This window comes from Manacus candei, unplaced genomic scaffold, assembly GCF_025592945.1.
Source record: "Manacus candei isolate 608988 ecotype Guabito, Panama unplaced genomic scaffold, ASM2559294v1 h1tg000109l, whole genome shotgun sequence".
Lineage (NCBI taxonomy): Eukaryota > Metazoa > Chordata > Aves > Passeriformes > Pipridae > Manacus > Manacus candei.
Window position 1 is genome coordinate 985,590 of NW_026138157.1, and position 26,599 is coordinate 1,012,188.

General features: G+C 39.0%; 1 protein-coding gene across 8 annotated transcripts in view; it reads right to left on the minus strand.

The window, feature by feature from the left end:
* The window catches only part of KLC1 (kinesin light chain 1), a 46,223-nt gene extending 25,557 nt beyond the window's left edge, over nt 1–20,666 (minus strand). For 2 of the 8 annotated variants that reach the window (XM_051769507.1, XM_051769510.1), the window contains exons 1-3: nt 20,326–20,663; nt 3,748–4,009; nt 306–536 (exon numbers count right to left, since the gene is read on the minus strand). In XM_051769507.1, the coding sequence (XP_051625467.1) occupies nt 306–536; nt 3,748–4,008 (492 nt within the window). In that variant the 5' untranslated portion in view covers nt 4,009; nt 20,326–20,663. Of the gene's footprint in view, nt 1–305; nt 537–3,747; nt 4,010–20,325 lie in introns of all 8 variants that reach the window. The other 6 variants (XM_051769506.1, XM_051769508.1, XM_051769504.1 and 3 more) reach the window with 5 other exon arrangements.
* Nucleotides 20,667–26,599: the final 5,933 nt, after the last annotated feature.

The following is a 26,599-nucleotide window of genomic DNA, read 5'->3' on the forward strand; positions in this document are numbered from 1 at the left end:
TTTATAGAAGTGAGATTTTGGGTTGGTTCAGTTCTTCATACTTTTTAAGCTTACATGATAGTAAATGAGTATTATGGATTTTGTTCCTCATGTATTTTATGATCTACAGACAGCAAAACACATACTCTTTTAAAATTTAAAAGAATGAGCTCAGAATCATTCTGCAACCTATGTGACACTGGTACAAGGTAAGAATTTTAATGACAAGTTTATGTTGAAGGCAAAATGTATTTGTTATTTCTTGCTAAATAGGCAGATTACAACACATGTAAATGAAAGGTGCTTTTTACTATACAGCTACTTACTGACGGTGAAATGTCATCATCATATTTTTTTAATTGATTCATGAATTCTAGATGTTTCTTTTCTTCCTCCAGCTGAGCCACAGACTGCTCACTTTTCTGTAGCTTCTGCTGTGTATTGGCTAGTTCATCCCGTAGCCACTGATTTTCCTGGCACAGCCGGCGAACCTGAGCACGCAGTTTCTGCTTCTCTGATTCCACTGCATTTAAGTGATTTGACAAGGCCATCATTACCTAAAAAGCAGAAGGTGTCACATGACTTACTTCCCCTAGAATCCAGTCCTATATTTAACATAAAAGCCCTTTATTATTTAAACCTGACAGCTGTGAAATCTTGGTAAACATTCGCATTTCCCTTCTTTACAGATCTGTTCTCAGCGTTCCTTGAAACTCTTTTACCAGTTAAAATCACAGAATAGTTTGGGTTGGGAAGGACTTTAACGATCACCTAATTCCAATCCCCTGCCACGGACAGGGACACCTTCCACTAGACCAGGCTGATCAAACCTGGCCTTCAACACTTCCAAGAATGCAGTACCCACAACTTCTCTAGGCAAGCTGTTCCAGGGTCTCACCATCCTCACAGGGAAGAATTTCTTCCTTACATCCAATCTAAACCTACTCTCTCCCAGTTTGAAGCCATTAATGCATGTCCCATCACTACATGCCCTTGTAAAATTCCTTCTCCATCTCTCTTCTAGCCCGTTTAGGTACAGGAAGTGGCTGTAAGGTCTCCTCAGAGCCTTCTCTTCTCCAGGCTGAACTATCCCAGCTCTCTCAGCCTGCCTTCACAGGAGAGGTGCTCCAGCCCTCTGAGTATCTTCATGGCCTCCTCTGGACTTGCACCAACAGGTCCATGTCCTTCCTATGTTGCGGGTCCCAACCTAGAGGAACTTCTTATTAATTACTGCTTTCCATGATGCTATCAGAAATTTAAATTGTTTTAGAATTCCCTGAAAATTAAATATAATCTAAAAATATATGAAAAATTTGAACTAGATTGATGAACTGGAATTAATGAACTATTTGTTCTACTAACATGAAATGGAGCACTTTTAACTTGAAGGATCACAAAAATAACCTAAGAACTAACACGGAGTCCTAATTTAGCAGCTTCCAGACAGAGGAGGATTCATTTGCTTCCAGTTCATAAGGATGAACACCTCAGCATAATGATGATACTTCAAAGGGACAGTTACACTACTGAGCTCTAAATGTGCCATTGATCACACAATATATATAAGCACTTTATATTACTTATAAGCTTGAGAGTGCAGACATTCAAACCCAGTCATATTACGGACAAAAATAGAACAGCCATAAAAGCAGTCTGCTTGGATTGGGTTTTTTTTTGCTAAGCAAAGTTAAATGAAAAAGGAGCTTATTAAATGAAAGCCAAACACTAGCAGCATAAGATATTCTCCCTTCACTGTTTATGCAATCTCCCACTGACATATGCAGAACAGCTCCCAGGAAGCACAACTTGTAAGAGTGGACCACTGGTGAGAATACAAATCTTTTAGATCAGTTTGATGTCCCCAAGTTACTAGTATTTCATCTCCTCAATTTCATGCTTTTTTAAAAACAAAGTTCCCTTTAAGTGGTTTTAAACTAAGTATTTAATGTGAAACAGATGGTGTCCTTAGCTGAAATTTCAGGTGTCAAAAAATTCATCAAGCCTTTACAAACAACTTTTTCCTATAAAGGTAAGAAAAACTCCAGGTATAATTTCCAAATTAGTCCAAATCTCCAGACTTCAGCACCCACCTATTTACATATTTACATATCCAGCATTTAGGAAAGTTGTGGTAATAAGGTTAACATACTCAAACATCGAACAAGCTACAATGGCAAACTAAAATCTTTTGTAATCTTACTTTAGAATTAACTGAAAGGAAAGTCTAATCACTTCTTCAGCAAAGTTAGTTTCATTTTCATGGAAATAACACTTATGTCACCAGACCTACATGCATATCACAAAAAACATCTATAACGTATTTCCATTTCTCAATTTAAATAAACAACAACAAAAAATTACTACATTGTTACAACCAAGCTGCAGGAAGAGTAGCCTTATTGAGTCTGAGAGCAGTAGTTTGAAGTGTAATTGGATTCCTAACAAAGGCAGCAATGGAGGCTTCTTGGCTCCTCACCATCACAGTTCACAAAGCACCAGGTGAAGCAAACAAGGCAGGAATATCTGCAACTGAGGCTGCTGAATGTGACAGAGCCAAGAATCAGAACCAGCTTTTCAGAGTCCCAATACCATGTCAAAGTTAGGAGAGAGAAGTTTTTAATTCACTCACAGATCTTCTACAAACAACCATTAAAGGTAACTCGAATATTGCAATTTTATTCCATGTATCTTCTAGTATTTCCTCCCAATACGAGGGATCACAGCTTGTATAACATAACAAGGCCTGACAGTTTGTACCATAATGTCCAGGGCTTCTAAGTTCCCATGTCTGGTAACCCATATTTCATTCTCTCAGTCTCAATTCACCACGATCCAATGCACACAGCTTCCAGATCACCAAGCAATAATAGCTCAATTCAGATGAGAAGTCTGAGCACAGTTATAGGCCAATATGAAGCCTATATTCTATATTAATATAGCCTATTAGTATTCTCTATTAATATAGAACCAACTCATTGGCATTTTCAACTCATTTGTGAGCACTCTGCCATTTTACACTGGTGACTGTCACATCACATTGTTTCAGGTTTTTGATCTAGTATAAAATACCCTAAAGTTGTACTGTAAACATAGTCCTGACAGCCCAACTAAGCATGCATCTTTTCACTCATCTTCTGCACAAGATACCCTCCTCAACTAGGAGAGTTCCCTGAAATTAGCTCAGAGTCCTTTCTCTAACGCACCAGGGAAAGCTGTTCAGATTCTGCACTCAACTCTTAACTTTTGAAATGTTTTAGATTCAATTCTTGTTAAGTAAAATTTTAATAAGCATTAGAGATTCTTAAGCTCTAGGAGCAGCATGAGTTACTATAAGGAATCTCAGAATCAAGGGAATATAAACACAGAATTTAAGGTTGTGTCAGAGCTCAAAGGCTGGAGCAAATTCATTTATGTGTGTGGAAGTACGTGTGAGACCTTCCTATGCAATAATTTAGAGTTGACATGCCACTGTTCAGTTCTTGAGCTGCTCGAACATTACCTGCCTAATGCTGTGGAAAAGTCCAAACAGAAAATATAACTGTCTCACTGACATAAAGAGGAGCTCAGTTAATAGCTTCAGTGCTTTAACACTGAATGCACAATTAGTTCAGTAACACGGCAAGACAAGCAGTAAGTACCTCCATTAATTACAGCAGTCTTCCTTAACATACAAGAAAAATGTAAATGCCCCAGCACTTATACTAATACCCAGTAAGGCAAATGCAAATCCTCAAAGTCTGAAAAGCTCTATTTTTACTGCAATTTTACCTGTGCTTCACTAAGGCCAAGCTCCAGCATTTCCAGTGACTTTCGAATCATGTTTGATTTTTCTTCAACCAGATTAGTTTCATCATCTTTCTTCAAACATTTCAGTGTTTCAAGTAAGCTCTGTAAAATTGAATTGTGTTCATTCTTCAGTGCCTCTAGTCCATTGATCACTTGCTTAGTTTTGGCAATGATTTCATCTTGAGTAAGCTTCTCCAACTTCTCTTCCTTTAAATACACCATTGTGGACATGTTTTCATACATTCTGAAATGGAAGAGTATGCTAGTTAATACAAAAGTAAAAATAAAACAAGTAATTCTCTCTAAATGAATGAAGTTTTCTTTTAAGAAGTCATTTAAACATACAAATTTGAAATGTATATTCGAAATGCAATTATATTTGTGCACAACTTTTACAATGTTTTAAGTTCTGGGTTTGAACACTGTTTCAAGTTTTCCAGTTTCTACTTCCAGACTTAATATTAACACTCATTCATGAATCAGACAACACCAGATAATAAAATACAGACTACAGCATGGCAGAAAAATTTCTAAGGAGCACTGAAGAACAGGGCTGCATCTCCAGGATTCTAGTTTGTGCAAAAACTGGTACGAAAGTAGCTGGTGTATAAAATAGACACTATAATAAATATAGCTAATTGCAGAAGCTGCTGATCTAGAACTCTAAAAATAACCACAAAATAGAGCTTGAAGAATTTGAAGAAATACCATCCAGCCTTCTAAAAGGGTTGATCAATCAATTATGAGAAAAAAGGTCATCCTTTTCCAGTAAAAAGAAAACACCATCTTCATCCTTTCCCAAGGCTACAAAAACTGTTATGACTACATATTTTCCCCCAAGACTATTTTACATTCATTTTTGTAACTCTACAGCTACACACAGACATTCAGTTGCCTACAGGTCTAGATGCAGGTGTTTTGATCAAGATCTCTGAGTGAACCAGGAAGTATAAATTACAATGAAATAAGAAAGATTTTTCAAGAGCAATAAATTATCACATCTATGTAAAGACACTTGGAGAAGCATTGATAAACTAACATTTAATGTTAATTAAACTGTATTAAAACAGAAACAAGTGTAGTTTTAGAAGAAAAAAAATTACATCCACTTAAATATTGAATTAAAACTGCTATAAGGAACATGCAATATGCACATCATGACAACAGCCAGAAGATGTGCTCTTATGTACTTGTATTACATTAAAAATAAAAGACTGTTCCTTCTGTTTATATGTACTCAAATTACCCTCTCTGCTATGATCGCCTGCAATGAAATACCCAAAAGGCACAGATTCATTTGTTACAAAAAAAAAAAAGCTGTACACGACACTGGTTTATTTTGTAATAATCAACTGTCTCAAAACACAGTTACTCTGGGGAAGCAGTGAATTTAGTTTTACTCCAGTTCAATACAAGAACTTCATATTCACATATAAATTAATATGGAGCATATAAATCTGTATAAAACAGCTAATCTAGCATGACATAAGAAATTAACTCATGAAAACCTGATGAGGAGAAGGATTTTTACACATTTCTCATTTATAACCTGAGAACTATTACCCAGAACGCTTAAAAGCACAGTTTTAAAGCACATACTCTCTGAAGTTGTGAAGAATAATTAACTGCAATTTAATGGGAGCCAAATTTGTAAATAAATGCTTCTAACACCCACAATCATATAAGAAATTGTTATCCATTACATTAACTTCAGCATACAGCTCAACCTTAATTACTCTTGGTAATTTCATACCTGAATGCAAAGAACCAAACCTTTGATTATAAGGAAATAAAACCAGCAGAGAATATTTAATGAAGTGACCATCTGTGTGTCCCATGTGAGCAGCTCCTCCTGCATGCCTGAGTATTATGCCATTCTACAGCAAAGATGAAAAGCAGGTGTATCCATGTATGGCTGTAATGCACGTATAGATGCCATTTTTAAAAAAAACTACATATTTTAAACACCACAGTAGAAATAAAATGAATTCTAAGGGGTGAATACTGATAAATTAGCACCCACTCCCTGTTACACAAAACCCAGAAACTCACACCAAGAAGGCACATTAGGCCTTGCAATGGCCATGTCTTCATAAAAAAAGAATGAAGTAGCCTGGAAAGCAAGCACCTGTGTGACACACGAAATCCAGCCTAAACACACACCTGTGTGCACAGTTACAGCTAAGATCTGAAACCAGGACACTGATTTGTTACCCTAAGGAAAAAAAGGTTGTCAGATCAGGTCCACAGCCCTGGCTAAATACACTGAAGTAGCAATTAAGGATGGCTAAGCCAGCACAGCAGCTTTTGAAGAGAGGAAAAGCAGGTTTAAACCCAATGGGGCAAAAACATACTTAAAAGCACCCCAGCAGCAGACCTGCTTTACTAACACATGCTGTCTAAATCCGGTGCGCCAGATTTTTTTAGCCACCTCATTCCAAACCAAATGCAGCTAAAAGCTTGCACTGCCTCAGCAAACCAGGCTGTAGCTGGAGTCAAGCCAAAAGCTGCATCAAGATACAGACTGACCTGATGGTCCATGCAGCCTGGAGAACAATTCTCAAGTGTTCTGTAGTTAGAACTGTTACAATCCCGATCTCTCCTGCTCACAGGAATACAATTTTTGGCATAGGTTTTGCAGGGTGTCTGTTTAAATGACCTCTGCATAAAACACTACAGAAAATTTGGACAATGCTGTTCAGCGTTTCATAGATTGTGTTTGGGAGAATAATTTAGAAAACAGAAGCATAACAAATGTGTAATTTGTCATGCTATCAGATCTGATTCTTTGTAGGAGTAAAATGAACAAATATCCTTTAAGAGTAGCGTGAAGATGTGATGTTATTTCCATTATTTTTTTAATGTATTTTACAAAAGATAATTACCTATTCATCAAGCAACATATGTTAATACATAATCATACTATTAGATTTGCATACCCTGAGGAAGCAAACCCCATACAGGAAGCCAACAAATTTAAGTTTGTATGTAGGATGCATACAGAGGAAAAGAGACAAAACGTGCCCTGCCTTCCTATTGTCACTTCTCAAAAAATGTTAACTCTTTCTTCCTATACTTTTTCCCTAGAGAAGAAAAAGGGCACAGGCAAAGGCTTCTTAAGCTCCTGTCAGTTTTATCCTGACACTGAAAATTTTACCTGTTATAAGACAGGAATTATGGATTAAAATGCAATTTTTTAACTCAGTGTACAATTGAAAACAAAACAAAGAATTAAGATGCAGAAAAGTTTATTTGGAAAACATAATTTTGGATGAGAAAAAAAATGTAATGTAGCCAGAGTTACAAACTCACCTGGTGGCTTAAGAAACTTACATCTCTTATTAAGTATGTGCCTACATAAATCTTGAGTATTACGTTCCTTGTTTGTTTTTGACAATATAGACTTCACTGAAGTACAAAAGTAACTTAGTGCTTTCCAACACTTTTTTTAAAAAAATCAAGCCACCTTCTTAAACCACATAAAAATTAAATAACTTTGACAGATCAACATAAAAAGCCCTGCAATGACACCTACTAAAGAGGTTTCCACAAAATTTTGCAACATAAACTCAAATCAAAGAAATGGATTGAGAATAGCGAGAATATGAACCAAAGAAAGCATAAAGGAAGCAGAGCCAAGCCTCCTGTCTTTCAGTCCTGTAACCACTGGGATAATCCCATCATATACAAACGACTTAAGTGGCTGTTATCTTTAATCAGTTTAAGTATTTTGTTATTCATAAAACTTTCAAAACAACTGCACTAATAATGCTTACATCACAATTTGTGCCTAAATTCTCCTACAGACACATCACAACTAGCTACTTAAGCTCTTCAACTCATATTTAAGGATCTCTTAAACATAAATAGCTTTTCCTACTCAGCTACTTTTAAGGAAGTGTCATTTTCCTGCAGATCACTTCAAAATATTCTTGGGCCAAAACACAAACATATGAATCCCTCTTTGCGTAGGAAAACCTATCAAGGAAGAATTTTATTCTAAAAAACCTACATGATTTTTTTTCCTTGACTAAAGATTAGCACAGATCCGAAAGAAAAATAAACAAAACCATACCAGTTTGGGTTTTTTTCCTTGTGATGAATCCCTAAGGATTCCCTCTCTCTGTATTGATATTTTCATTATTTAATAGGTTTCAAGTACTAAAAGCTTGGGAGATAAATTTTTAATGTATCTAGTGTCTGATCATTATTGCTTCAAAACACAATTAAAAACAAATAAATTTCAAAACCCCCGAAGTCTAAACTGCTGTGTTAAGCCAAATTCTCCCTTGACTTTATCCACTGAATATACAGCTAGCAAGCAGCATAGCTGAAAATTACAGAATAATGTGTTTGCATAAAAGAAAATCATCTTCCTAACAGTAAAAGCTGCTACAAGACTGTCTCAAGCCATACCACTCATCTACGTGCACTGCAAATTCCACACAGTTACAGTATATACTGATTTGAGCTTTTTATATCTCTAGTATGTACCTATCAGGTCTCTGTTTTGTAACAATAATCAGTCTTTTCAGGGCTTTTAACCCTAATTTCACTCTTAGTTCCCCCTTAATTAAATGGTAAGGCTCAGCATCCTACATCTGCCATGTGCTTGCTTCAATTCTGTATGAGCTGCAAATTACAAATCATTAATTCCCTGCTCAGACCAAGAACACGTCTCATTACATCATGGAATGCACCATCTTCAAATACTACAGAGCTGCTTTAACTGCTAATCTTCATAATGTGGAAAACTGCCTTCTCAAACAATCCTCAAAGCATCACAGGCCTTGCAAGCACAAAAAGAAAATCACCAACAAAGGCAGGAGATGAAAAACAGTCTGTGGAGGGACTGAGTTGTGTGTCAAACACTGCATTAACTGCACTCCTCCCTAAAGCAACTCAGCCAAATGCAGAAACGACAAGGATGAATCACCCACGGATGCCTTTCATACATTTAGAAAGATATTTGTCAAATGACTCGGATAACAAACACTCTGGTTTGAATATATCTGTTATCGTTTACAATCAGAAGTCTCCAAGTCTGAAGGAACAATGATCACTTTCTTTTTTTTAATATAAGATGTTAATTTCTCTTTCTCTGTGAGCCTATTTCTGCCATCACAAGTCACATTCCCATACATAAGGAAATTTATAATCTTTCTCTCTTTTGTTTGATTTGCCTTTATTTTATTCCAATACATTATCTCTAACCCCCCAAAAGAATAAAAGTAGCTTTTTCCTCTTGACATACTCAGGATTGTAGCTTTACTGCCAGTTCTATCCATCCATCACTCTTTTCATCATCTATATCTGAATCGACATAGAATAGAAAATCTGGAACTGCACCTGCAAACAGTGTCCTGTTGGAGGTCAGACTGAAGGCACACTCACTGACCCAGTTCTATAAACAGAATACTGCTGCACTTCTGCACTGCCTCAGGTTTCCAAATATGTATTCTCAGAAAGCATCCTCACAATTTAGCACTCAGGTAACACCCGCTACATCAAAAACCACTCGGAGAGGACAATTAGCAGCACATCCTGGAGGCTGTGAATCACTGACCAGAGGCAGGTAAGAAGATGGAGCTGCTCCTGACTAGCAACCAACATGAAGCTACAGAGCAACTGCCCCTCTACCAAGGGCAGTCACTTTTTTCTACCAACTTCCTACTAACAAGTATCTGAATTTTAAAAAAAAATCTTACTGTGCTCCTTCTGTCAGCCTTCAACTCTGAGCTAGTACTGAATGCAGAAGTCTGACCTACTACTTGATTTAAAATGAAGGTATGCAAGGTAAATACTATAAAAAAGACATTTGTAGTCCTTTAATGTCAACAGCACATATTCCAGGAAAAACTCAGGATCACATTCATAATTTGACCTATAACCCTTACCACCACAAGATGTTTTTGCTCATAGGTAAACTGGACACTCATTCATAACTTGCAAAGTTTTAGCATTTAGAAAGTTAAGTCCACCAATTTCTGAAGAAATGCCCAGTAAGCAGAGGACAGCTTGACTAAAAAGTGTAAAACACCAGAAAACTTCAATACAGGCAGAGATTTCCACCAGACTAACATGGGTGTTGCTTTTCTGTCAAGACTGCCAGCAGCAGCCTACTCTCCACACGGCATCAGTGGGAAGAGGCTGCACCGCAACAGCATCCATCTCTGAAAAACACTGTCAGGCTCTGGGAAACCCCAATGGTTATCAATAAGCCAATGCACTGCATTAAACTATGTTTAAGTGAAGAGGATTATGCACTTGTTTAGCTGAAGAACATAAGCCACTGTGTCTACCTTGATAAATCCTGGAATCTTCTAACGTTGGAGCCTGCCATAGAAAAAAAAAAATCATACGTTTCAGGGGACATCTTGGGATTCTTTGGAAGATGAAAACATTATTAAGGAGAAAAGCAGGCTAACAAACTATATTTGCTAAAAAAAGAGATGATAGTAAAAATAGCTCCTATAAAACCCTTAGCAAGGGGGATGCCGACAATTCTCTTCGAGAAAGCACAAGCTAAGATGATTTGCACTGCTGAGAAAGTACAAGCTATGAAAATTTGCTCTGCTGCAGAGTCCTTTTATTTAGATTTCTATAGCTACTTTAACACTAGTGAAGCATATACTGTTTCTTAGCAATTGTATCTGGACTCTTACAGATAAATAACACTATTTTGAAATCAATACTTTTGCACATTTCAAGGATAACAGATAAAACCCCTTGAGAGTAATTTCAGCCCTCAGACTGCCTTCTTTTGTAGTAAACTATTTTCATTAAAATTACTTCCTGCTGAAATGGTTAATTCAGAAAAAAATCCTCACACAGTATTAAAGCAGTCAGTGACATAAAAGCGTTCCGTAACTACACAGATTATTCTCCCTCTTAAAGAAAAGATTATGATGTCAATCCCTTGACAGTACTGCACTGAATAAACACTAGCTACTAGCTGGCATTGCAATTATCATGATACAGCAAATCTGTATCCTTTTAACTGCAGACAAGCCAGATGACTTGTCAATCTATTTCCAAAATCTCTTTTAGATTAAAGCATATATGGAATTCCCTAATGCTGCAGGCCAAATCCCACCTTGCTCCTCCTGCTCACATACTGCAGCAGACAGAGACCTGCACATGATGTGACTACCCCCACTATTTGTGTAAAACAGATCAAGAGAAAGTATCCTCTTTCTGCCATATCCCATCAACTACATTTTACCTTTCTGAAGGCCTAAAAACAGATAGTTACTAAAACACAGAATAGTAACATGTCCTAAAATCAGCGTAGATTGTCTTTCTCTGAAAGGTGTCATCTGTTTAGATCCTACAATCAGTCCACATTACCATAAGCAAGTAAAATGAACAAATTTATTCTCTGTATACATTCCCAAGCCCTTCTAACACCTCAGGTTTCAAATAAAGCTGGGTGTATATTAAGATCCTTCCATGCATTTGTTGGCACATCAAAGATTACTCTTCGTCAAAGCTGAAGCAAGCGCAAAAGGAATCTGACAGGCGTGTGTGTGTCTAAGGCAGTTTAGTAGACACAGTCAGGAGTCCAGAGCAACTGCACTAAAAGCCACACTTTCAACTCTTTTGTTAATTGAAGTTACTATCCTCTGTTACAGGCTGGTGGTACATAACTTCCTTACTCAAAATGTGAAACAGCATACCTACCCCTAAGACCTGTGGCAAGATCTAAACCCCAGTCTTTTCCAGAGCTAAAAAACCAAATACAAACCTCTTTCACTGCTTGGCAGTGTTGGGCAAAGACCTCTACTGTTGATTTTTAAGATTTTAGTTATGTCCATGCAATCTCTGAACATGCACAGGTTGCAAATCGCAAGGTCTCTGAGCCCTTGGAGCAAGGGAGTTGCCTCCTTTCTGTACCACTGCTGTGTCAACAGCAAACAGCAACTGCTGGGCTCCTTCAAAGCAAGCACTTCCTTAGTTTCTGCAAGGACAAACAAACACTTCCAAGCTGCCACCAATGGACCTCGAGAAAGCAGTTTTCTGCCTTCCCTAAAACGCTGACAACATACCAGTCTGGGCCACAGAGGATTTGCCTTCTGCTTATGACAAAAACACCCACCTCACTGGATCATTTTAACAAAATGACAGTGGCTGTATTAAGAGTAGTTACATAAAAACAGAATAAACATATTTAAATGCAGCAGAAGGCAGAAGTTTAATCACTTAAAAAGCAATTACATTTACCTTAGTTATTAAAAAGGCTTGTCACAAGAATCAAAGACACATCAGGAAAAATCAAGGCTAATTGTTCAAAAAATTGTATTGTAGTTTAGTATTTTGTAGTTACAAAGACATGCTTCATAAATTATGTACGTTAAGTGGATTGAAGGAAAAATTGACTGTATTTTTAAAAAAATACTGTCAAGACAGTTTGTGCTACAAATCCATCATCATTATCAAATTCCACAGTTTTTCCCTCAATATTCCATGAATCTACATCTCTTTCTGTGTGAAAATGGCACTTGGTTCTTCATGGACTTGCCAACTCATGCAACCATGTCTTCAGTGAAGTGTTTTGGTAAGACTGATTCTACCTCGTGAGAGAGTCTGAGCCTGGGATAGAGGGGCACAGTAAAACCAAAAGCGTTTTCAAAGCGAATTTTAAGCTGTCAGTAGTGTAGACAAAACATTTTTTGAGCTGGCCTCTAGTCCTTTCATTTTGCAGTGTTATTTTTGGACAAGAACTGCTTTATTGACTAACGAAAGTAAGCATCCAATTACGTTATCTATTTATCTAAGCTCTAAATAGCACTTAGGTAAAAGCACAGGAATGTTCCCATCAAATCAGACTTCCATAATACATTAAAAACTCCATCAGCTACCACTTACTAACATCAGATCCATAATCTTAACCAAATCTACTTTTAATAGCACACCTAAAAACATCTAAAAATGCATTCAGGAAGGGCAGAGAGGGCCACATCTTGTCTTGTATCATTGGAATTATGTGGGAAACTTTGCTGACAATTTACTGTGAGTACAGATTACGTTGCTTTTACACGCTTGAGGACATCAAAGAGAAGGGTTATTTGAACTGAAACAAGAAAACCAGCAATTTCTTCTGCAGACATAAAAGGAACATCCACTAACATTGTTTCAGCACACACTAGCCTTTAGGTTTAACAAGTCCTTAAATCTGGTTTTGAAGCTATCTAATAGTTTACATTTTAAGATGCATAAACTGTGTAGGGTCTTCCTTTGAGCTTTAGGAAAAACAGCTTCCTCTGCTTATCCTGCTATTAAAAAAAAGAAATACAAAACCACTAACCTAATTCTTACGAAATTACTACAGAAAAAGTTTCACAATTAAATTGTTCAGGCATTAATATTAAGAAGAAATGAATGCAATCCCATAAAATATTACATCAAATTGATACTTTTGATGGCAATCACCAATTATCAGACTAATTTTTTCTATACCTTACATACTTAATTTCATAGATAGCATAGAAAATGATGCAATCATCTAGAAAAAGAACCTCGTATCACTCACTGTTTCTTACCTACTACTGCAGAGAGCTGATTTGGAAATAACTTCCTTTTAAGTACTCCATAATCTGCAGGTCTTACTCAGATGGTCTGAACTTTACTGGGCCAGGATGTACAGCAGGCCCCAACCCAGCATTTTACAAATGCACCTTAACATTGTGTGCACTCACACCTGAGGACCAAACCATAATTCCAGCTCCCTCTCCAGTGTTCTTTCACATTTGTGATTTATCTTAGCTAGTGCTGGGCAATGGGTGACCCTTTGGGACTCCTGAAATCCTTGCTGTGGTAACACCACTGGTGTGGCAGTTCCCACCATCTTCTGGTGGACTGACATAGAACAAGAGCACACACTAACTGGAAAATAAACACAAAAGAAGCTTAAAGTTACGTTTTAGTGCTATTTCTTAAACCATCTCACTTGGATGAACATGTTTTGAAAGCATCCTCCTCCAAAGGATGGCAGAACAGTGGCTTCCTAAAACAGCTGTGCCATTAAAAGCACCATATCATGTGCTGGCACGTATTGCTTCATGTGCAGCCAGACTACAGGCTGAGAGACAAAAAAAGGAAAAGAAAAAAAAAGCCAGTGAGCATATTTTCAGGCCATTTGTTTTCATAACAAATGGGTGGGGATCAAAATTCAATGGTCACACAAATTACCAGCAGTCACTGTAACTCAAACCCCACTGACTGCTGCTTTCAAAACTGTGATGTGCATCTTTGCTTCCCACCTGCATTCTGCACACACTCCAAACTCAAGAAATTTTTTCTTAAGTTAAATGATGTATTTTAACAATAATTTAAGTGTCTGCTAAAATCAACATGCAGAATATAATCTTTACTTAAAAGTACTGGGAGAGATATTTCTACTAACTGAATAAAAAATATTTAAAAGCAAAGTAATTGATTCATTAATCTGCCTTTATCTCTTTTCTGAACAATGGAAAGGAGATGTAATTAAGTAACATCAAATTACTCTGATTCAAAGTCACCCTGTGGTGCCTCTTGTCTTTTCATAAGGTATAGAATGGACAACCAATTAAAAAATAATGACAAAATCTGGCTATGACATCTTTTAGTACCATAACAAAACATTGCATGTCATCTCTGCACTATTTCTTAAGACTTTGGGAATGCCAACCAAGGACCAGTATCCTGCATTCCAGAATGCTCCCAGACCAGAATCTTATGAAGCAGTTTTATCACATCCTCTCTGTTAAAACATAATTCTGCCTTATAATAGGCACAGTGATCAGGTTAGCACACCAAACACTTCCAATATATATCACTCCTCAAAAATAACATGTCTTCCTGAGGATTCATTCATTCGTACCTCTAGCAAGACTTCTGGGTCACTATCATTTATGCTTAACACACTTCCAAACATCATCATAACTCCTGCACCCCTCTGTGTTTCAGTACAGTAACAGTCATTATACTGAATGCAACTGGGCTACTACATCCAGGGAAACTGTAAATATAAACAACAGCACATTCTTGTATCTTATTGCCTTCTATGTACAGAGGAATTTAGAGACAGAAATGGCCATTGAGTCATCTGGTCTGGCTTCGTGCAAACACCAAACCATGAGCATTTGTTCACTCACCAAGGCTATGGCCAGAGATAATAACCTGGTGATGCTCCTCATCCAGCCATACATTTCATTCACATCCCCCATCATCCTAGCACAAGCACTCCTGTCCATAATAAATCAAAAACAAGATTTTTGTGCCTTTTAACTGGATTATTTTTCAGTCAGAAATGAGGGGACAGAAAAGGAAAAGGTCCAGGACACAAACACTCAGAATACACCTATTTCCCCAGGCTGCCAAGCAGTGAGATGTGCTGGTAGAACAGGGACATGGAACAAGCTGCAGGCCTGTGGAACTATATAAACCAGCTCTGAAAGAGAAGAACAGTTCAATTATATCCTTAGAGATCAATTATATACTCCTACTCTGTGAGCAGAAGCATTTTAGGAGGTTGTAGTCCTCCTCCCAGCTCAAGCCTGTAACCTCTCCTATACCCTCACAGATGACCATCCCACTAGTTGCATTAAAATGACTACACACTGCCAACCTCTGCACTGAGGGGCAGGGAGGAATCCCACATCTTTAATCAACCCTTCTCCCTCCAAACACACACTAAATATGATTGGGGGCAGGGAGCAAGGAGGAACATCCAGTTTAAGCACACAAACAAATGAAACATTAAAGGCGGGGGTGCAGTAAAACCCACACCTGCTGAAGACAGGAGGGATGACAGGTAACAGCAGCCTCTCTGAAATGGAAGCTGCCCAGACCAGAAGAGAAAGACAGAACCATGACTTCCCTGTGCTATTCACCCATTGTTTGATATAAAGGAACATCCACAAAAGCACTTAATCTTAAAACACACTATTCTATTCAGGAAAAAAATAAACCACCCCAACACAACTGTGCTCCTCCCCTGCCAGTCCCTAATCTGTATGACATGGTTTGCAAATCATTCAGCTACTGTCAGCTGGAAGGAGCAAACTCAAGATACAGGAGGAATGCAGTTACTGCAATCCCTTACTCAAAGCTTCCAACCACCACGCTCTGCACTGTGGAGTGGCACACGTACAAATAATACCACGTTGCCAGCAATCTTAATTTTTTGTTAACATTTAACTACTTAACTACTACATACAAACACTGATAAGAATTAAGATAAACAGTTATCTGATAATTCTGAGAAATATAAGTATTGTCCTTTAAAAAGACTAACTTGTAGATACAACTTTTTAAGTAGTACCAAAAAGTTGGTTTACATCAGACATTTCTTGAACTTCTGAATATTAATAAGTGCAACGTTAACTTTTCAAATGGTTTGTCGGGGTACATCACACAGTAAGTTGAGTATAATTAGCCACACCCCAACCCTACAGATACGTAAGGAAGCCTGCACTACCTACTAGACTGGTTACATCTTTTGCTCTAGTCACTTTAAAATTTAATAAAATCACTTATAGTTCCGACATAATCCCAGAAGCAAAATCTGAACACAATGAATGGGGTTTATGGCAGAATCTAAAAGAACTAAAATAGGAAACTGCTCACTTTTTAGTCTATCTGCAAAAGGTATTTTACTGCTTTTACCTGTAAGCATGACTTGATGCTGAGAAACCATATACAAAATCTGTACATTTAAGTAGAAAGAGGGAAAGCATATTTGAAACATAAGATGACTTCCTAATTTTGAAAAAGAAACATAACCAACAAACAATAATTTGACAAAATAAACTCATTTTTATTCTACAAAAATGCCAAAACACAGCTTCCATGAAGAGTAAAGATTGTTCCTGATTGCACTAAAAAGAGTTAAAGAGCAGAATCCCTGGGAGATAAGCTGGATTCAAAGAAACAAAAAGTGATTAAATCAACACACAGACACTATTACTTGCATCTGTTTTCTTAGCCAACTGAATCTGAAGAAACTGTCAACTACCACACATTCATTTTCTCTATACATCAACAGAAATTAGCATATCTAGTGTTAACTGTGCTTAGGTGTTCACCCTTCGTTCACATTCCCAAACATATCATGGGTACTAAAAGCACAAACACATCCTTAGTCATTAGTAAGTATATTAATTGTCTAGCACAAAAGAACCTCAAATATAGTGTCATCTTATGCCTGATGACTACAAAGCACCTCACACAGAACCCTATGGAAATAGTTCCTCTATCATTGAAAGCATCTGTAATTCTGATTCTGATCCTCATAACAAAGTGCCCAATTTAAGTCCTGTAAAATGATGGCAACAAAAGTATTTTAGCAAGTCTAGTCAGCATAACTGCACCTTTTTCTGGTCAGGTATTTATCAAGGCATTTTTCAAAAGAACCACACTTTCTTCTACACCCTGCTTTCAGATAGGAAAACATTTCACTAAAGAAAATATTGGGAAAGCCTTAACACCTCAAAAATACTTGAAGCTGATTGTGACTCAGGATAACTATTACAACCAGTTCTATTTTGAAGTCAAAGAGATTTCTTTTTAGAATCAACAATCTGTCTTTGACTGGTACTTGGTTAAAACAAAGTAGGTATTAGACATTATGTTTGTTATGCCTTTGTTTGAAGGAAAATGAGAGTTAACATTGAAAAATAAATATTTTTCTAAACTTTGGCCATGGTAAACATAGTGTTCTTAGAAAACAAATAGAAATACTTAGGAAACACAAAGTATTATGGAGACTGAATTAAGAGAAAAGCCTGTGACTACTCATTTCATTGCAATAATGATGGAATTGGTCCATTTTTATAATAGTTGTGTCATACTGAACAACACCCAGGAGGCAGACTGACTACAAAGGATGTTTATTTAACTAGACCTAGCACGCTTGTCCCCATCACTATCTGTTACTCTGCTCTTCAACATTAAATACAGAAGTATATTCTGCTTACTTACAAATTTACCCAAATTTCCATATTTGTCGCTCCTCTTACAAAAACATTATTTTACAAGTATTTGTACACCAAAGTGAGTTTTAACATAATCAGGAGCTATGCCTCTGAAGTGATGCTGTTAATCCCAGGGTAAATCCAATTGCATGTCTGCCAGAGGAGTCAAACAGAGAAAGAAATGAAAGAGTAACTGCACAAGCCCACATCTCAAGAGAAACAGAAGCTGCATTAAATGGACTCAGAATTGAATATGAGGCTACAATATCTCCCCAAACTCCCAATTAAATGGCATACATAGGTATGTGTGTATACACAAAAAGATACACAGAGAGATGTGCACTGTATGAGCAGCACAGAAGTGAGGTGTTTCTGACATTAATATGGGAAGTTCTTCATAAATGCAGGAAGCAGCAATTGCTCTTATATGCCTAAAGTTTCTGTACAGCGTATTTTGAATCTTGTATGTCAAAAACATTCAGAAGATTGTATTCTGGACTCCTGCATATTTAATTAAAAATTGTCTATGTGATTCTTCTTTTGTCAAACACAGACCTTTTAAAAAATTTCTTTCCATTAACAAGGCACTGTTAAGCATATCATAGGGATTTGACAAACAGTACATGAGGCTATTTCACAAGACCCTTGGAGGACAACTTTATTCTCTTTTTTAATTACATATGGTAGCAGGTGAAGGGAAACTAAGCTTGAACTGCTATTAAAATTTTTGATTACTAGAATTGTCCAGCTCCATCATCATCCTTCAGAAACATGACGGTTGCCAAACTTTAACTGCAACATGATGCAGAAGTGATACTGCACTGATTGGCGAGTTTCAGGAACAGACCATTTAGATTCCCTGCATTTACCCAAATGCATCTGCATTATATAAAACGAGCATCTCAATGGAACTGTTAGAGTTCTCCATATCCGTTGTAATTTCAGGGAAAAGGTCCTCTTAAACCATGTGGTCACAAAAATTATTGAGCAAGTGACTTACAAGGTCTTCTGCTCAGACTCACCAGATGGATCAGCTTTCTCTCTGCTGCCAGTAAATGCTGAATGTGTAACTTCCAATTGTATCTGTAATCCTAGGGTTATAATATCCTCTATCGTGTTTCGCTGAAGCTTTGGAATTCATACTCAATTACAGCTATTTTCCAAAAGAGTTTTAAACCAACTGTGCATTCAAAAAGGTGTTGCTTTCAGTTTTTGGTTTGTTTTTTTTTTTAATTAAAATGCTGTCTAAAATCTCGAAGGTTCGTTTTTAGCTTCCAGTGCACATCCTTTGCACCTAAGTTTGCTATTTACGTGACATTTGCTATTAAGCAAATGCAAAAGTGGAAGTGAAAGAGACAATTACTTGGCAGAGTAATTGTTGCAAAACCTCCTGCCAATCGCAAAACTGCAAAAAATTATATTCTAACCGTTTTAGTTTTATGTATTTTTATGTATAACCATGAAAGCATTTTATATCCTGAATGACACTGGCTCGCAATTTTGCTGTTCAAAGCAAACTATAAAAATAGACTTTAGTTTTTTGCTAGCTAGTTTTACTTTCTGAGTCTGTATTTTGGTTCCATGACCAGTATTTGAGTATTAATGCTACATTTACATCACATCCCCTGATGTAAATCATTAGCAGGGGGAAAAAAACCAGCGTAACAGCACCATCATTTGATTTAGTAGCCTTCAAAAAGTCAGGCGATAGCATTACACTAGGTGATGCCACCTTGGTCATTAAAATATGCTTCAATGTGCCTAGAACATAGAATTCAATAAGGTGTCAAGAAGTTCCTCCCTGTGATTACAGACAACTGCTATGCAGATCTACAAATCTGGCATCTTGTTACCTAAAAATACGAGAAGGACGAAGAAAAAACGAGTAAGGTTTTAAAGCCTCTTTCTAATTAGTCTGCCCTAAAGATGCAGTTATCATTTAAATCAGTTGTGTATTTTTGCTAGGATAACGTATCCCTCATCAATGTTTTCCTTATTTTAGAGGTGTAGAAACCCGGCCAAGTCCCAAGTCTACGAATCGCCTCCGACTACAGCACGGCAGGTGACCTACAATGTACAAATCCGGTCACTATGTACAAAGCCTGAGGAAGACCTATCCCGGCCTCGCCTTCCACCGATTCCGAACGGGCAGCAGAATGACCCCCCTGGGCCGGGGGAGGCGCAGACAAAGCGCCGCACGCCCGGAGCCGCAGGGCCGGCTCACCCCGCTCCCTCCCAGGGCGGCGCCCGCCGCAGCACCGAGGGGAGCCGGGAGGGAGAGGAAACGGGGACAAAGCCGAGCCCATCCCCATCTCGGGGGACATCCCCTTCCCCACAGCCAAAGCGCTGAGCGCAACTCACAAAACGCCCCCAAAAACAGCCTCCCCAGAGACGCGCCCCGCCCTGGGCGCGGGGAAGGACGGGGCCGGCTGTCAGCGGCGGCGCTGCGGGGGGACCCGGCGGCCCGCGCAGCCTTTTGTTGTTTGCGCAGCGGCGGATGAGAAGGCGAAAGAACTGAACGCCGCGCACACCCGCACCCAAACACACACCCCGCCCGGGCCCCGGCCCGCCGCCCCCGGCCCGGGCGGCTCCCCCCGCTCACCGCTCGGTGCTGCAGCTCGGGCGATGTGCGCAGCGCTCGCTGGGGCGGCGGGGGCCGCGCAGCCCGGGGCGGGGAGGCGGCCGGAGGAGGATGTCAGCGATGGGCGGGCGGAAGGGAGGAAGGAAAAGGGTTTTTTTGGGGGGGAGAGAGAGGACCGGAGAGAAGGAGGGAGGGAAGGAAGGAAGCGGGTCAGCACCTCGGCGCGCTCAGTGCTTCCACCACCCCACCCCCCCGAAGCGGTGACAGGCGGGCGGTGGGCGCCGGCGGAGCGGGGGCTGACAGCTGCCGGCAGCCGCCACCACCGCCCCGCTGCTGCTGCTGCTGCGGCTGCGGCCGCCGCCCCTGTCCCGCCCCGCGCTCCGCTCCTCTCCCTCCCTCCTTCCCTCCCTCCCTCCCACCCCTCCCGACATGGCGGCTCCCCCCCTTCTCCCACAAGCGCCCGCGCGCCCTTCTTTCCCACCGCCCCCCGCCCATGGCGTCATCCCTGCCCCCGGCAGCGGGGCAGCGCAGACATGGATGCTCCCGAGGGATGTCAAGGGCTCAGGTGCATCCCCGAGGCTGCTAGACCTCGATAGGGCCTTGTCTGCCCGAAGCTTGTGTCAGCGGAGAGCAGAACACGGCGTTTCCTCGGGGCGCCCTCCCTGACACTCGGGGTCGTTTCGCTCCAGAGCGGGGCACCGGTGCTGATGCTCTTTGCGCTGTTTTTTTAGCCCAGTGTTGTGGATAAAAGTTCAGGGTTTTGGTGACTGCAGGACTCGTGAAACTGATGCCTCTGTCTCAGTCGAACGCCTCTGGGAAAATCTCCCCACTTTAAAAGGGACATTGAGGTGCGGGAGCATATCCATCAAAGGGCAACAAGGCTCATGAAAGGTCTAGAAAACGTATTTTATGAAGAAGGACTGAGAGAGGGTGTTCAGACTCGAGGAGGCTCAGGTGGGACTGCATTGCTCTCTACAACTACCTGAAAGTACCAGTATAGTGAGGTGGGAGCTGGTCTCTTCTACTGTGCCTGCAATGAGAGGACCAGAAGACATTACCTTAAGCTGAGACAAGGGAGATTCAGATTAGGTATTAGGTAAAAAATTTTTCCCTGTTAGGGTAGTCAGGCACTGGAATAGGTTGCCCAGGGAGGTGGTGGAGTCGCCATCCCTGGAGGTGTTTAAGGGGTGTCTGGATCTGGCGCTGGGTGATGTGGTTTAGAGGTTTCAGTGGCAGTGATGGGTGGACAGTTGGACTGGATGATCTTCAAGGTCTCTTCCAACCTTGATGATCCTATGAAAGGCACATGAAGAGCTCCACAGCATGCGGTGGCTCATGGAGCAAGTCACAACGCAGGAAACAGGCTGAAGGACGAACTCTTGGTGAAGGCTGGGCCCCCCCTTAGGGCTCAGTGTGTGCTGCTAATATATTTCAATGCCCTTGCCTTTATTCCACATGGAACTAAGTGAAAAATCCCTACTCTTCTACAGGTTTACACATGAAAAGACAGACTTCTGTGAGAACTCAGTGACACTTGTCACAAGAATTATTTCTTTGCTTCAGCTTCCAGTTTCATTTCCACTCTAACTAGAAAGGCAGGCACAGCCACAGTATTTTCTTTATGTTGTGTTCCACTAGGTAGAAGTTAAGCCCTGAGATCTGGGAGGAATTGAGGTCTGAGGTGAAAGAAAACTCTTAAATATAGCAAAGAAGTAAAATGAACATTGTAAATCATCAGGGGATAGTGACAACCTATCTTTATGAAAGAGTTACATTATGGTGCATTATCATCTGAGCTCCACATGGAATAGAATAACACTCTTCAGTTGGAAGAGACCTGCAAAGACCATCTAGTCCTGCTGCCTTGTGTAACCCTGAAGTACGTACAGGGTATGAATCATAAGCTAATGGAAACATACACAGGTATAGTGGTAAATCAAAATGTGCAGCCTCACTTAAATGGTAATATTAAAAATATTCAAGGAAAGCACAGCTTACATCTGTTTGCCCTCACATACAGCACTGAGCAAGTCTACAGAATGGAAGAGGTGAGAACAAGAGTCGGGTGAGAAAGCAAGACTCCTAAGAATAAGCAGGAAGTCGGAAGAGGAATCAAAGCTAATGCTGTTGTCAAAGAGGCAGAAGAACAGGAAGAGCCACAGAAGCCCACAAGAAACAAAACAAAGTTAGAGGAACATGGATAGTCTGCAGACTGCAAATACAGAGAATTACTGTTGGATTTGAAAAGCTGAGGGAAATTAGGTATACTTACTGAATTCCACACACTGATTGGTATCTTACAAGGTCAAGCTGTACAACAAAAAACAATTTTGATACTAGTATTTCAGAGTAGCAGCCTCTTGTGTTCTTCATCTCCATTTAAAACGTTTCTCTGGAAATTTTGTATTGATGGTTTACCATAATATTTTACTTTTGACAGGTGATACAGCCTAACTATAACAATGTGAAATATGTGTTTGCACAGTAATATGAAGGGGGTAAAAAAAAGATTTGAAGGGCATTCCTTTCTGTAAACTACATTTTAAAGAGTCATGCCAATTGATCTACAAGTTCAGAGTATTTTCATGAATATGCAGGAGACTTAATTAAAAATAGAACATGCCCTAATTACATAATTATGCAAGAGAACTGATTCAAAGGAACCACTCTTGCCTTTTGAATAAACAATATTCATTGCTTTCTTCCTATCACACATTTGCTTTAAAAGATTTCCTGCAATTAGCTGTTTACCCGAGGGATCTGAGCATCTCTGAACAAAGCAACTACTCCAGCTATGACCCTGATTCATAATATGCTGGCTAATCAAGTATATGTGTGCTGGCAATTTCCCACATAAGCAGCACACACTATAAGCTCCCTCCTGCAGGAAGGCTGATTAGCTCAGTGGAACTAAAGTGCAGTTTTACTCCTCTCTGTTTATGGCACACAGATAGACACAGGAGAGACTTGGGGAATGCACCTCATCCTTAAGGCTTCTGCCTGACCTGAAATATCCAAAGAGTTCCTCTCCATTTGGATCTTGTTTTTCCTGTCTCATCTACATAAAATTATCCAGGTTCATCTAGCCATAAAAACTATTTACTGCCCACATTTCCATTTTCTCTTAGGGAACTAGTTATGCTGTATGCCCTGCTTTTTGGATTCAATTATCTAGACATGCTGTCTCTAGAATATTTTTTGTCTACCACCACCAAGGTCACCATGGTTTTCTGCAGACATCTGAGTGGATACTAAACCAAAACCCCAAAACACATTATTTACAGTGCTGGATTCTTTATTCTCAATATACCAATTTCCTTCCTCTCCCAGAAGAGAGAGGGAGGTTTGTAATTCACAGTGGGGGAGCAAAAAGCAAACAGTTCAACTAATGCAGCACAAAGCCCTTGGGTTTTTGAAGTGCAACAGTGTGAGAAATACACACAGCAAACTTAGGTCGGTTTAACTGACATGTAGAAATAGAACAAGCCTCTCTAAAGAAATTCAGGTTCACTTCATTTAGGAAGTGTGGGTCATTTTACTTTAGCTTTGTAATAAAAAAAATCCACCTGTCTTAGAGGATCTTTCCACCAAAAGAGAATTTTATTTTTTTAAAATCTACTCCTACAGTCTGTAAAATCTATGATTTCATTTTAGAAGTAAGGGCCACAATAAAGCACTACATTGGAATAATTTCAACTGCTTCTAAAGTGCTGTTTAAAAGCATCCGGGCAATAATAAATATTGAAAGGCCAGATTCAGCAACCTGTCTGGCTTTTCATCACAATCACTTGACAGTTGCATATGCTTTTAGTTTGTATTTCCTACAAGAATATCTTTTATGGAAAAGAGGAAACATAAAAATCATTGCTTAGGACTCTGAAGTGTCAAATACACAGTCCCAGGCACAATTTTAGCCCAACTCTTTTGTGCATATGTGCAATTATTGCATGCAGAGCTACCTGGTTATCAGGGAGTTCAGGCACTTTGGGGTGAAAGGACTGTGTTTTGCTTCACTTGACTCATTGTCAAGATGCCTGAACTTACCATTGGGAACCCACTGTTGGGCAAGGCATTAATTCTAAGTAAAATAAACACTGATCATGATCCTGCTTCCCAAGTCAATAAGCTTTATTTACACACAAGTGAATTCTCTTTTTCAGAGTCACAAGGATTTCTAGGAAGCTGTAGCAAATGAAAGCCAGCATGCTTTTCCCTTCTGTTTTCCATCCACAGAGAAATAATAAGGAAATAAAGCATGCGGTGTTAAGTCAACTCTTAACAGTTAATTTCTGTTATTTTTTTTCAGAGCAGAATGCTCACACTGGACATAAATATTTTGTTAACAAGATATTTTTTCATCTCTCAATTATTACAGAGCTATGCTGTTGCTCAAGACCAAAAGATACTGACTGAAAGGTTTAAGCACATTCGAGTAGCTCTAAAACACTTCTACTATGAAAAACAGACTTCTAAACCTCAGGTAATACAGGTAAGGTAACTACTGGGAAGCTAGAAACTTATATTAGAGAATTTGCACATCGATATTAATATGAACATAAATACTAGACAATTTCAGCAATGCAGCTATATTTATATATCCCAATTTCCACTTTTATCTTCATAATAAATGATTAAGGGGCTAAGGATTGACAACCTCTAATACTCAGTGCTGTATGAATTTACGATACTGTCAATATTTTCCAAGATCCTACTTCTAAGCATCAAAATTCCCAACAGTTTAAAGGTCTGCAGAGGAGAGCTCATGATGATAATTAGACTTGTATCTTTACTCTGTGCATTCAAGGAGTAGGTTCCCACCTCTACAAGGGAATGTTTACACCAGTACATACTTACTGTGCTCAACCAGCAATTTCTGTTCTGTCTTTACTTCTGCCATACCTCTCATTTCATTGAAAGATGAAGCAACTTTCTTTCTTACTTGTTTCCATATTCTGTAGTCAGCTGATAATTGACTACCAGTACCCTTCTATCTTGGAAATACTCTCTTCTCTATATTCACTCTTCATGGCTTTTAGTTATTTTACATGAAGAAAAATAATGTTCCATTTATGCTCCTCCCTTCCTTCCTCTATACTTTCACTTCTCAGTGAGTTTATTCTCTCTTGGGGTTCCAGTTGCTCATTCAAGGTTATGAGGATTATTAATCGCTGCATATGAGTCACAGGAAGTTACATTTATTTCTGTATTCACCTACCTCAGCCACTGAACCATTGCAGAAGTGTATTAAATCTTCCAGAGGAAATAAAAAACACACTCTTGGTGGAATATTACAGTTTTGGCCACTACTGGAATAAGAACATTTGGTCTGTGGTACAGTACTTCTGTTCACTCTCCCATATCCTTACTTCCCAACTATGATTCAGCTCCCTTTTTTACCTTTATATTGGGAAAAGGCCTAGTATTGATAGGAAAAAGTTTATTCCACAAATACAACAAATAGACTCTTCCAAACATAAAATCTTGTGTCTGTGTTCAAACCCAGGAACATGTAGTTAAAAGCAGCAAAATTCTAAGTGCCTGCTTTACTACTGCTTACATTATCCCCTTCCCTTTCTTTGAACACCAGCCCTGTACAGCTTGTCAGCATTCCTTTACAGAGATTTGCTAATTCATCAGGCTTTGCTGCCAGATTACTTGCAAGTAGATTAGGTGACACTTGATAATCTCGGTAGTCATTGTAGGATCCATGGTGAGGGAGGCTTTTAGATAACCTTTTCTCATTAAATTCTACAGAGTTTCGTTATGAAAAATGCTTTTTCCTAAGAAAAAAAACTAAAACCAACTAAAGCAATAAACACAAAACAACCTGTGAGGTCTGTGATTGTAATTTCAGTCACACATCAGTGTAAATCTGGGATGATTTCATTAACCAGTATGAGACGTTTCTTATTTTGAGAACCGAATCTTTGAAAATATAGGAAAGGCATTAATTTCTCCATCCAGTACCTGGCAGAGATACAGACTGGGATATGAACTCATCTGAGTACCAAGAAGACTGGTGCTTCCTCATGGAGATACAGGAGATGTATTCTCTTTATTCTCTTTAAAAGTACTACATACATTTACAGAAGAAGGAAGTTATGATTTTTCAGATGCTGCCTTTTATTAAAACTCATGTGTAAGGTAATCACAAGAAATTTTAATGCCAGTGTATGCCTGTATGTGACCTTTTCCAAGTAGAAATTTGCACATACTGATGAAAGAGAACTAAGTCTCCAAAGTCTAAAATGCATTACAGATAACCACCTCTCTGGTCTTTTTCTAAATGTAATTA